Source organism: Branchiostoma floridae, chromosome 14 (genome assembly GCF_000003815.2).
Source record: "Branchiostoma floridae strain S238N-H82 chromosome 14, Bfl_VNyyK, whole genome shotgun sequence".
Classification (NCBI taxonomy): Eukaryota; Metazoa; Chordata; class Leptocardii; order Amphioxiformes; family Branchiostomatidae; genus Branchiostoma; species Branchiostoma floridae.
Genome location: NC_049992.1, coordinates 15,862,565 through 15,876,459, shown reverse-complemented (window position 1 = coordinate 15,876,459; position 13,895 = coordinate 15,862,565). Strand labels below are relative to the sequence as shown.

The window sequence follows — 13,895 nt, the reverse complement described above, 5'->3', positions numbered from 1 at the left end:
TCCTTCCCCAGCTTATGCATGATACTGTCTTATGCCACGCAAGATCTGCTTGGAGATTAATTTAGCACACTTGTAAACCATGGTGGGATTTCAAATTCATGAAATGGTAATATTAAGTACAATAATATTAAATAAGTACAATGGATCATGCATCACGATTACATCTTTGTCTATGTTTACATAAAAATCAGTATCAAACTCAGGGCATCTGTACATGGAGTGAAACAAACTGACTAAACATTATTAGATATAAACTAAGACAATATTTTATTGCAACAGACTTGAAGAAATGAATGTGCCATATGTTCCATGGGTTGAAGCCAAATTGATCACTGCGTATATAAACTGTAACAAGACTTTAGGTACATAGATCTGTGTTATTAAATCTATTTTGATGTTACTGTTTGTATTTACAAAAGAAATACTTTATTTTGATGGAAGGAAGTACTAGTAGCATCTGATCTATTGTTATGGACACTTGATATATGCACCAGGGCTCTAGCCAGCGTCTGTTTTTCCGTCAATTGATAGAAATTTGCTGCGTGTGGCGGAATTTTTTTTAAACCAATCCGTCAACCTTGACGGACAAAAATTCTTGGTGGAAGCTATAGGCGGCTTGGGGACGCTGTCCACGGACGGAAAGCCACACACTGTTTGTTTTGCTATTGTTATGATTGTTGACTTAGTGTGTCGGCGCCCTTTTGCATACGGTAATCTCATTAAAAACCCATTTTTCAAGGTCTCAGTTCCGTCTTTCTAACTTAATTTTTGCGACAATGGGAATCGACTGACGGACAAAAATTTCGAGCTGGCTAGAGCCCTGATATGCACATAAAGTCAAAAGCATGTAACTTTAATCACTAACATAAACTAACTACTTTAGCTAATGTTATGTTACATGTGTATTGATAGGTGATGTGAATGAGGTCATCTTTGTTTATTGTCTTTATGTCCCAAAATTTTAGAATCATTTACAATCAAGAGGTTCTGACAAGGTTGATGATAAAATGCAAAAGAAAACTGAAAATTCAAAAGCTTGTTAAAATGAAATAAAATGTCTTTTTACTGATTGTAATTATTCTAATGTGTATGTTGACACTTGTCTTTGTTTTCTGCCTTCTCAGCATTACATAGAGATTATATTTGGTTTATATTAAAAGTCAATTTGATGCATGTGGGGCCGCGTAGCACAGTGGTAGTGTATTCGGCCCGTGACCGAGAGGTCGCCGGTTCGAATCCGCTTGCGGTGTTGCCGGTCTTGTGCCCTTGGGAAAGGCACTTTACACGACTTTCCTCACTTTACTCAAGTGAAAAATGAGTCGTCCCTCGGATAGGACGTTAAATGGAGGTCCCGTGTAAGGGGAGAGCCATACCCCATGCACGTTAAAGAACCCCCACACGTGCGATGGTGCGGTGTGCGTTGGTGCAAATCCTTCTGTCGGAAGTTGGTGATTCACTACAAATCACCCGGATGGAGGCCTGGCGACCTCTGTCTCGTATCAGCCACATGGTGATCTACATCATTCACCCGGACGGGTGTGTCACCCCGAAAGGGGCGGTATAACCCGTCGTTGTGCGAACATGTGCGAACATGTATATAGGGCTCCCTTGGAAATCAGTTACTACGTTAACTGAAGGGACTACCCTAAAGATCAATAAATAAATAAATAAATAAATTTGGGAAATATACAAAGGCCTCCGAGGAGAAGAGAATAAAAGCAATGTTAATGTACAAATCTGTTTGAATTGGCAAGGCCTAGGGATCAAAATGAGTCACTCAAAATTTGTTGCAGTACAGTGTTTTATGCAGTGAAATAGTACCAACTAGAAAGGCCGACATTTGCTTGAGAGCAAATACAGCATATTGCAGCCATCTCTCTCCAACACTAGACCGTCCCAAAATCGCCCATTTGCAAAAATGGAACACTTCTGCTTAAAATGACACAAAAAGAGAATCTTAAAAAAATCTTCACATGCAAGAATAAACTCTTCCAGTGCACCACATGTAAAAAGGTAAAATAGACCAGTCCAAAAACACTTCCGCTAAAAAATGGCATTTGAATCATCGCCCATCTAAAACTGAATTTTCAAAACAATCCTTCCTCTATGCAAGAATGGACTCTTCCTCTGATATCCCTATGTAAAGTGGAGCAGTCCAAAAATACTTCCGCTAAAATATGACTTTGACATAATCACCAAAGTCCAAAAATGAATGTAGAACGACGGAGATAACGCGTTTTGAAGATTTGACAGGAGAAAGAAGAAGCAGTAAGAAGGAACATTACAAATACAATATATTTCATCATACCTGTGGTATGGCTGAAATATAAATATAAATATAACACTTATAATAATTTATGGGAGATAGCTTCATTCAGAGGCTTCAATTGTGGTGCGGCAGTGGTTCTAACAATTTAACTAAAAATCCACATGTAAGTTTCATCAGTCATAGGTAAGAGCATGTGAAGCACAAGATAGTGTTTTCAAAGTTATCCTCCATAATATTACTCAATATGCAACTCATATCGAGCAGAGGTAAACATAACTTGGATCGCTAGGTGTCCCCACTGAAACATGCATGTAAATTTGATAATACACAAACACGCCGACACTACATTTTCCAGTCGGAAGTTGGGGTCAAAGATTACAAACTTGCTGACTGATGGACCAAAGTGTGTCTTAGCTCCGGGGTGAATTTTGCAATGGTTTTATCTTCATGAAAAATGGATTGATTACGATCATGAGATGGGCTCTTAAGGGGTTTTCACTCCAAGTCTTCCCTGGTCTTGTCCATGAGATTAAAGCTCAATCGAACAAACTTAATATCACAAATTTGTCAGGAATAAAACAGTTTAGTCATACTTTTACTCATTTTGAGATAAGCAATCACAGAACGGGTTGTGCGAGCGGTTAAGCTCGGGGCGTTTTCCGTCAAATTTGCCATTTCAGGTCTCGTAAAACGAAAAAAAAAACACCATTCACACAAAATGCTCAGGTACATGAAAAGATTTTTCAGATTTTTTTATTGATAGGACAGAACGGAAAATATCAGTCCATAGGAAGTATTAGATCATATCTTTACGATAGCAGCATATTGTTGACACATCTCTCGAAACATGTAACAGGATTGTTTTATCAACTGCAAATTTTATCATTATGTTGTTTTTAGGTACAGAAGTCCTGTACGATGGAGTCCAAACAGTTGAGTTGCTGTTACAGACGAAGTAGGGGTATTTGAAGAGATAAAGTATTGTAGAAGCATATTGTTCGTGTGCTGGATTTCAATACTGGTTTACTGTTAGATGTAACTAATTCAGCATCATTGTGTTTTCATCATTATTCTACATTGCTGTTGTACATAAGGAACCTTCCCTTACCACATTCCACTTTGCTCTGTCTAGTGCTTTAACTGTACTATATATAAGCTAATGCAAATATTATACTACTTCTGCTGTACTACACAAACAGCACATACTATTTTTATCTCATTGTCGTCCTGAAAAGCAAAGTGGTAAGCTTAACAATCATTTTGTCTTCATATTAGTGGACATTAGGGTGATTTCAGTGGGTGAGTTTTATTATGTGCATTCGTAGCAAGAAAATATAGAGTATGAGGATGTAGAAAATATGATATTTTTTTTTCTTTCCGCAGGGCAATTCTTTGAACACACATGCGTCTAGCAATTATACGTACGGTTACGACATCCTCCACGTAAACCATTCAGAGCTGTTTTCTTTAAACACTAGCCGCAAAACCTTCCAGACGTAAAACTGATAGAAGCATTGGTGTCCGGGCCCGTCAGTGGCCATGGTGTTGTCCTGCGTCTACCCGGGGCGTCACTCCTCTTCCTCAACTATAGTATGGAGAAGGGACAAAAACGGTTGGTTTAAACCAAAAACGCCACTGCAGAGCATCATGGCTACTGAACGAAATGTGTGCGAGTACTTGTCATTTACCTGAAATTTGTCTTGACCATATCTCCGTTGTTTTGTTGTATGATTTCCTTTAAAATGATACATCAGCTGCTATTATCATGCTTTTGTGAAATAAGCACCAAGGCTGATTACATACATCTTGATACCGGATTATGCCCAATGAGCTGACGTTCCTCAAGGTGGTCCCACACGTGCGTATATATTCAAGTCCGTATAAGGTCCGTATAGAAGTCTTAGCCTATACCAGGCTTTACAGAAAAAGAATACAAATTGGACAAATATAGCCAGATAACATGCTGGTCGCAAACTGCACTCTTCGGACAGCTTACTCCGCTGACATGTTCTGTGTCTCTATTTCCAATTTCTCCTTTTTTCCAGCGACCTATGGAGCCTGGTAGAGACTAAGAATTCATACATACCTCATACGGACTTGAACATATAAACACGTGTGAACCCGGCTTTACGCACCACAGTTGTCGAGCCTGATCCTGAAGGCCAGGTATTTTGGCGGGAAGTCCCTGATGGTGAGAACACGGTCAGCAGTAGAGTTGGTGAGGATGCCCAGTCCGTCAGTACTCACGAAGGCGTCGACTCTGGAGGCCCCCACGGAGTACAGCCCGAAGCCGGCGTACATCGCCTCCTCCACCTCCTCTGCCAGCAGCTCATCCGTTTCGACATTGTTCTGGGTAAAACGTTGGGAATCTCATGTTCTTGTGGTGATGAAACTTTAGTCAATAAGACTTGCATGCCTTACAAAAGATAATAGGTTTTAGATTTTGTGTTATCTTACAATGGGGGAGAAAAATGACTGCGACGTGTACATATACACATTGTCAGGTATGGTATCGTGTGGGATCCTCACACCTCCATATATAATAGTCCTGAAATAATTTTCTTCTTGGGCAAATAGGACACGTGTATTTCAGAATACTGTCAAACCTGTAAGAGTGACCACATTTAGATGAAGGGCCACCTGGTTAATATGGCTACTTTTTGGTGGTCCCTTACACACTGTTCAGGTATAAGAATCCTGTCCATCCACATAGACCTTCTTTGACAGTTTTGACTGTAACGTCCGTACGCGTTATATGCATATGAAACACATCACCAGAAGGCCTAAAATCATGTCTTTAGTTTCTGGAATAGCCACCCACGAGAAAATGTATCTGAACGCGGAAAGAAAGCAAAATGTCTCATTACGACGTAATATGATATCAACTTGCTTAGATTTAAGAGGGGTTCTTACCCTGGCAGTAACCGAACTCTGCGGCCTTCCGTCGGTGAAGATCACTCCTATCTTCGTCATGTTCTCTCTGTAAGAAATCTGTCCGGAAACACAGTGGGCATATGTGTATGTACATACTTTAAATAATATCAACCTGTATTAGAACGTTAACGCAAGAATGAACAATCATCAACTGGTGGATTCGAAGATACATAGCTACTGCAATATAACCAATACAATGGATATCATATCTTTAATACGCAAAATAAAGAATGTAGATTTTCCACCGGTACCACCAGTTACAGTTTACAAAAAAATACCCAGTTTACAAAAAAAAAAACAACGTAATTCTCCGACTTCCTTCCACCAACCCAAAAGAGTTCAAATTTAGAGTCAGCATTTAAGCTACATGTACAAGTGTCACGTGCTATATTGTTCTTCATTGTTTGTCCGTCCTTTTTATTTATATATTTCATCATACGTGATGGAAGGAAAATGGGGCTAAACAACATGGAAAGCATGGCAGTAGCTGCTCAAGACCGCTACCTTTGGAGAAAATATGCTCGACGAGTCGACCAATGCAACAGTGTTGCGGGAGGGTCTAAGGTAAGGTCATCATACGTGTACTTGCAATTTGGCTTCGATTCGGGAATAAGGTTGCAATAAACATATAACGTTAATTAGATTAATTCTTTATCCTAGTTATGCTGGTACCCTGTGTTGCATGGCGTGCAGTGCCTTTGTAGTCCGTGTGAGCCCGCCGGTATAGCTGATGTTAGCCGTGAGGAATTCTACCAGCTCAGTCTGGTTGGTGTACCCGCCCAGCGTGATGTCCATCTCAGGCATACAGTTTCCGCCCCCACCCCCGTACGTCATCACTGCCACCTGGAGAGGGAGAAGTTTTATTGACTCTAGGGGTGGATACCGGTACGGTGTACCGATACAGAACCGGTTTTTCTTATTGGACCGGTCCGGAAAAAACGGACCTGAAAAAATCGTTGGGCCGGATGTTGGACCTATTGGAAAATGGACAGAATATATGATCAGGCATTCTCCCCCCATTCACACGTTTTGAGGCTTACCGATCGAGGAAAATATATAACAAGAGCGAAGTAGAGTCTATAGTCATATCTACCAAGTTTTACATTCAGTAGTACAGAGGCAGCCTTGTAGGATTTTAAAAAGCCAGTGGGAGTCAAATACTCCAAAAAACGGATTTTGTTTTGCTGCGAAATGGATCATTGTTTTGAGTCCATTCACAAGTTCTCACACACTGAATGAGGTCCAGGTTCGGGTCCAGAACCTGATCTTCTGGACCTCAACCGGACCTGGACCTTACTTTTCTGTACCGCTACCAAACCCTAACTGACTCTCCAAAAAGTACGATAACCGTCAAATCCCCGTCTTTCTCTTCACTACTGAATATAACTAATATCCCATCATACGAGTACTAGAATGTGTGTGGGAGTAGTAGTTTGAAATGATGATAAATGTTTTACTCCGTATGTGTTGAAATTACTATACTAGCAGCATACAGCGATGGGCATTATGAGACTCTTTCTTGAATCATATTTGAGGCATACGTGCCGTTAAAAATTGGCGTTACTTATGTTATGGACGTAATGGGATATTTTCACAGCATCTTAAACACTACATGATATGTGCAGCCCAAGGTGTGCAGCCAGCCAGCAGAGTGTAGCTATATCTATTAAAACCTCGGAAAAACACCAGTGAACTCAGAAGGACAAACTGTGCACTTACACTGACGTCATGGTCTTCTATCTCCAGATAATTAACGGTTTCCAGGACAAATTCTTTCACTTCGTCAAACACGACCGCTCCAATACTCGAGGATCCGTCCAGGACGAAGACCAAGTCCATTTCACATCCCGGAGGACCTGAAGTAAAGGAACAATGACAGACGTATCTTCAGAAGTTTTGCTGGAACAGACTATAACGGATAGTCAACAAACACTTATTAGTTATTGACTATATTGAACTTCATGAAACCATTACCCTATATCTATTGTGTGTTATTGTTGTATCATTTGGTGATCTAATGTCCAGTATCTATTATATAAGCCGATGAACAGATGACGAAAAGGCCAAAATAATAAAGAGAAAGCGGATGATGCCCTAATATATCCTTAACCTAGCTCAATGCGTACGAAAAAGTATGTGTGCATGAATATAGGTGGCGCTTCGACGGTGGAAACGGTGTTACATGGTCTCCTAAAATGGCGCGTTAAAATCTATCCTTTTTGTGTCGACTAGTGTTTTGAAAGGGCTTACATGTCACTCTAAATGTGCATAAAGACGTCGGGACCTGTTTGGGAAAGCTTTCAATGACTTGAAGTCTAATGTCTCGCATTTATTCACATTTTTCATGCCGGTACAATATACCCTAACAGAGCCCAAACTGCAGTACTGCTCCCGGCCGGCGAGAGAAAAGTGGTAAAGGAGACCGTCAAATTGCCATATTTCAGTGTTTTCGGGATTGGGGAAATCGTGAAAGGCCATCAAAGGGGTTTGGAGTTTGGCTGTTTATTTGACTTTTATTTCACAAGTGCAACCGTTACAACTGATAATGACAACGTTCAAGACGTCCCACAAACAAAAACAAAGGATATCAGTTCAAAGATGATGACTTTTCCTTCGTATTTACCAATTAAAGTGATCAAGTGTAATGTTACATATCTGCTCTCTCTGAAGGCCTGCAACATACAACTTTCAATATTATTTTATGAAATGAGAAGACGTTGAGCTGATTAAACGCTTTTTTTTTTACTTTTTATCCATCAAAAGATCCCATTTTGATTTCAAAGCGCATGTAAGGTGTGTGGGTTACTTGCAGTTAGGGTGCAATATAACATTGGGCGCCAGGGTGCTGCTCGAGGGGCTACCTTTTTGGCGGCCTAAAGGTAGCAAATTTCAGTTGTCATTTTTTTTGTTAGCCATATTATTAGTGGTAAGAAATTAGTAACTGCATTTAAGTTCGAGTGTTCACGGTGGTTTTCACTTCGCGGTTAAACAAGTAGAACGGAAACCGAGCTGTAGTACACCGCCTCACACCTACTAACTACCCGAGACGGTCCTCAGGCCCCTAGCGAATAACTCTAATATATAACTACCGCCAAAATGTATGTATTTACAGCACTAATATTGTGCTTTTTCAAATAAATTTACTCCTTTATGCCGTTTTAACACGACTCATGTGTTTTCCCTTATCTTTCTTTATTTACTTCTACCACCTTTTCAACCGGGCACATAATATGACCGTCTCTAGTAGAAAAAAGGCACTCAAAATGCCTGTAGTTCCCCAGTCTAATGTTATAGAACACAATATTGCCTCTTACCTATCACTATGTCCTCGTCAATACGACCGTCGCCGTCGTCGTCCAGTCCGTTCGGAAGTTCCTCGTCTATACGGTAATCACAGTCGTTGTCGATACCGTCATCAGGAAGGGTTTCGGACAGGGAACAACTTGCCGTGTCCTCGTCGATCAAGCCGTCGCCGTCATCATCGATCCCGTTTTGTACCTCCTCGTCCACGACGCCATCGCAGTCGTTGTCCACTCCGTCCCCGTAAGTCTGCGCTGCCCCGAAGCACGTGCTGGTGTCCTCGTCAATACGGCCGTCGCCATCGTCGTCCACGCCGTTTTGAGACTCTTCGTCGACCAGCCCGTCACAGTCGTTGTCCACCCCGTCACCTGCAAAGGCGGGGGACTCGATACACAAGAACAGATCTTCATCGATCAAGCCGTCTCCGTCATTGTCCCTGCCGTCTTCTATCTCCTCGTCAATCCGACCGTCACAGTCGTTGTCGGCTTGGTCACCAGCGACGTTTTGGGGAGCGATGCAGAAGCGGAGATCTTCGTCAATCAAGCCGTCCCTGTCATCATCGATGCCGTTATCGAGTTCCTCGTCGATCCGACCGTCACAGTCGTTATCCACGCCATCACCGGGGAAGCTCGGCGACTCGACACAAATTGCCAGGTCCTCGTCGATCAGTCCGTCTCCGTCGTCGTCTATACCATTCTCCACCTCCTCGTCGATGAGACCGTCGCAGTCGTTGTCGGCCTGGTCTCCGGGGACGTTCTGCGGGGCGACGCAGAACCTCAGGTCCTCGTCTATCAGGCCGTCTCCGTCATCATCGATGCCGTTCTGGATTTCTTCGTCAACTAGCAGGTCACAGTCGTTATCGAACCCATCACCGGGGAACGATGGGCTCTCGATACATCCGAAATATCCTACAAAGTATATAAAAAGATGCAAGTGTTATTTTCCAGAAATGAGTAGAAACACAAATGCCCTGTAGATATATGCTTTTCGTGTTGATGATAGATACCGATTATCTATGAAGTGATGATATTTCCGATATAGATTACCAACAACCTACATTCTAACGTCACATCACAATGTCCGAGGACCTTAAATCAGTATTTCGTATTATGTATTACGTCAAAGTGAAAGTCTGAGCGAAAGAGAAAGACTAATTTTAAAAAGTTTTCTTCTGTCAACCCCGAAGCGTAACAATATTGTTTGGGACGAGCAAAACATTGGCCCGTCGAAACGTGTATAAAATTCTAAAGTGGAATTCATTTCACCAAAAATGTTCTTGTCAAAGAGGATGACTTACATACCTCCGTCTGCCCCTCTCATAGCCACAGCCATGGTGGAAATGAACAGAACACTTTTCCACCACATTTTCTTGGAGCCCGGTTGTAAGAGGACCTGGAATGAAAACTGATTGTACTTACTACGACTAAGAAGCTAAACAACGTCAGCTACCCCTCACAAATGTGTCCCTGACGGTGACTGAAGCGTCGACTCTAGTAAACATGAGATTATAAAAAACAACTTGTTTTATCTATGACCTTCTCTTCTGTTGATTTTATTCGGTTGATCGCGATTTGACCTGTTCTACCACCGAACTGTGTTTATACAAAGGCTCCGCCTGGCGACAGAGACGGAATCTACAGGGAATAGGATCCACGTTGAAAAGATCAATTTTGGTGCTTCTTTTCCTTAGTTATAAAACATAAACAAGTCTCACACAATCTCTGATTGGACCTCCTCTCGTAGGGGCCTGACCAATCGAAGGACTGCTAAGGTATTCAGTAATTGGGTAGTAAAAGCTACCAACCATTCGGAAAATATCTATCAACTAGGGATGGTTTAAGTACCATCTTTTGGGGGTACAAAAGCATGAGAGGAGGCATATACGACTTAAGACATGGTACAAGGACACTAGAAACACTCAAAGAAAAACTTGTATAAACAAGAGTTCGGAGACCTCATATCTCCATGAAATAGTCTGATTATGTAAATGATTTCCACATTTACATAATATATGCTTGGTTATGTACACATAACTTAAACTGGTCACAATGTTGATTAATCGATTGCGCAATATTTTACCATTTAGAAGAATTATAGTACTTTTACATTAATTATGCAAATTAGGAAAGTATTTGCATAATTGATATCAGTTAATGTTCCACCAGCCACAAACTACATATATGGCAGGTATTTGAGTCCTTCAATGGGAAACACTACAAATATAGATTTCCCTCATTAATTATGCAAATTAAGTGCCAGTTTGCATAACTTGCACTTGATTGTGTACATCTCTTTCTAAGCTACCTACATGCCAAATATCATCTAAATTTGTCATTCCCTTGTCCAGTCATCCTCCTTAGAAGATTTTGAGAAAAACGCCCCTGCAGTTCCAGAGCAACCTGCTAGGGGGCCCAAACATACACCACCTATTTCTTACGTCACAAGCTACCTGCCACCAAAAAATCAAGACCATAGCACATCCAGGTCAAAAGATACAAAAAAAACGAATTTGTGCTGCAGTACCAAGGTCACATACCAGTGGGCCCAAAATTGACCTTGACCTTCGTCTTTCCAACACCTACCCACATACCAAATATCATGGCAATCCATCCAGAGGTTCTTCAGTTATGCTGACCACAAATATCAGGAAACACAAACACACACACACACACACACACACACACACGCACACAGACACACACACAGACAGACTCAAAACTATATCTCCATTTTTCATGAAGATAATAACTATTGCAATTGTGTCTTAGAAGTAACCCCTTATGGTTCGACCAAGTAGAGCGGCCCCTCTCTGTGACCTAAATTTGGCAGAGCGCTCAATGAATTTTTTTCCGTTTTGTGTTTTTTTTTTCAGTAATCATTTGCATGATATTCAAATTATGAAATCAAGGGTTACGCATATCCAGTTTAGGTCACTGCGAGGTCGCAGTGCGATCACCGTCTGGTGGAATGACAAAGTCTGACGTCAGAGTAATGTTTTGGTCATGGGATGTTTGTTGTTGGTGTGGAGACGGGCGTCAGCCATCGATCGATCAATATTAACCTTTTTCAGGCCAATTCGATTTTTTTCTTAAATCTCATATGGCAAGAAAGCCTGAGCGATTTGACCATTTTGGCAAAAGAACACTCCCTGTAAAAAGATAGGACACTCCTTTCAAAATAAGGTTGAAGTGTGCATACAACTGCTTGGTTCCACGTGCCGTATGAGTAGCACCGACCAACTACAACCCGCTAATACCCTGGGAGCCATCTGGGGTATGGTATCATCACATGGGGAATGGCAGAGCAGACTGCGTCTGACAGAGGACGATGGAAACTACTTGCTGCCCAATGTGCCTCACGGCACAGGAGGACCTAAGTACTAAGTAAGTACATCTGGGGTCGGGCAGCTTGGACAGTTTATCGGTAGCCCAAGACAGTCATGCCCGCCGAGCTCCTATTAGCGCCCCGGGGAGTTTAAGCCCGATTAGGTCCACCTGCTTCGGGCTTAAACTCCCCCGGAGCGCTAATGTGAGGTTGGCGGGCTGGCTGCCTTGGCTCCCAGAAGAAAACTCGCTAGCTAGATCGCTGGCTAGATCGCTAGCTACCCGGTCCTGTCTGGCCCCCAGGGTACCCGCTAAGGACGAAGTAATGCAAGCAACAACATACACACGGATGTTTCGTGCGGTATTGTTGTGTGGATAATAGGATGACAAACAAAAAATGTTGATATGTCTTGCAAAGCCGCACGCAAGAATCAATCTCCTAACTAGGGATGGCGAGTCCTCGTCTGCCCACATCGAACATTTCTATCAATACGCGTACGTCAAAAGATGCCATTTTGGTTCTTTATAACATGCCCCGTCTTCTAGGCTGTACGGCGTCCTGTATGTTCAAATAGAAGTCCAGACGAACGGGTTTCCGATTTGCAATTCAAAGGGATGGTTTTCCTCAAGCTTAAAGTATGAAGTATTCACAAGTAGCGAAAGTTGACAAGAATTGTCATCTATCTGCTTCAGCTACTCTAGCGTTTACTAAATCGCTTACTACTAGCATGTAGACATGCGACCTTGGAGCTGCCTCGAACATAAAACATATCCTGTTTTTTTTTATACTAAAATACACAACGTCGTCTGGTATTCCTGATGATCACCTAGATCATCAGGAATACCAGACGACGTTATGTATTTTTTTGCGACGAATAAAAAAAAAACCCTTTAGCAATATTTTCAACAGAAACATTCTCTGGTTTCTTATCATTCCATTTGAGCTACTCACGCACTAATCTAATAACTAATTGATAACAACATGTACACATGTGACCTTGGATCTGCCTGGCACGTACAAACATATCCTGTTTATTTTTTACAGATAACGTTAGATGATAATCATATATACTAGAAGCGGTGTGCATTTTTTTGCATAAAAAAGAGTGTCTTCGACTGAAACACATTCTCCAGTTTGAATAACACTACATAGCTTACGTCGGGACGGGGCATAATCGCTATCACGGCAAACTCCCTTCCTCGGCAAACTCCCTTTCCCGGCACAAGAGAACCCAGCCAACGTTGAAAATTGCGGACCAACGCCCCCCGCCCAATATAAAAACCAGCCCCGTTCGAAGACTGCTACGGAGTCTAGTGTGAAGCAGGTAGTTCTGTACCTGAAAACGTATGCGGACACATTCTAACCACTCCAAGGTACTTCAGAACCTGTTTTTTTTTCATGTCCTCAAAACGTATTCAAGTGGGAAATACTCGTATATTCTTTCGGAGGTACGATGGCGGCGTCACTGCGGTCGAGCGAGTTGACGTCATGACAGAGTTCGAAGAGTAAGAAAAATTAAAAAGAAAAGATAAGAAGAATCGCATTACGCGTTTTTTTTTAAGTCACACTTGTACGTTTTGCATGATATTCCCATGATATGAACAAGTAAATGGCAACACAACACAGCGACGCCATCAACGCACCGCAGTCCCCTTTAGTGCACAACCTGTCAACATGATAACTTGCCAACAACATCAGGCGATCAGAGTAGAGATAAGGCGATCAAAACCCACCTTCTGAATACCACCAGAGTAGAACTTGAATGGACCGATCTGTTATAATCTTTCAGGATGTTAACACGGTACGACTTTGTCCCCAAAGTACGACTGTGAAATGTCTGTGAGTCCTGAGACTTCTCCGTGCCAGAAAACGTCTGACGGACAGACTTTCCACAATCAATCTGCCAGCGTGGCGGAAATACAGCCCGGCCGGATCTACTCACGTGAACTGGGTTTACTGTTTTTATTAGTGTGTTATCGACCAAACAACCGACGTGATGTTATAATAATCTTACAGATATTCATCCACAACATGCCTCTTATTCTAATAGCTTAACATTCAAGAACAC

General features: G+C 41.9%; 1 protein-coding gene across 1 annotated transcript; it reads right to left on the bottom strand.

Moving 5' to 3' along the window:
* Positions 1–3,006: 3,006 nt before the first annotated feature.
* On the bottom strand, positions 3,007–13,764 carry LOC118431027 (clumping factor A-like). The gene is made up of 8 exons (XM_035842098.1): positions 13,561–13,764; positions 9,805–9,895; positions 8,518–9,411; positions 6,923–7,059; positions 5,876–6,046; positions 5,183–5,260; positions 4,405–4,618; positions 3,007–3,854 (listed from the first exon to the last, which is right to left on the bottom strand). Exons 2-8 carry the CDS (start codon positions 9,866–9,868, stop codon positions 3,838–3,840), a joined length of 1,575 nt encoding a protein of 524 aa, XP_035697991.1. The 5' UTR covers positions 9,869–9,895; positions 13,561–13,764; the 3' UTR covers positions 3,007–3,837.
* Positions 13,765–13,895: the final 131 nt, after the last annotated feature.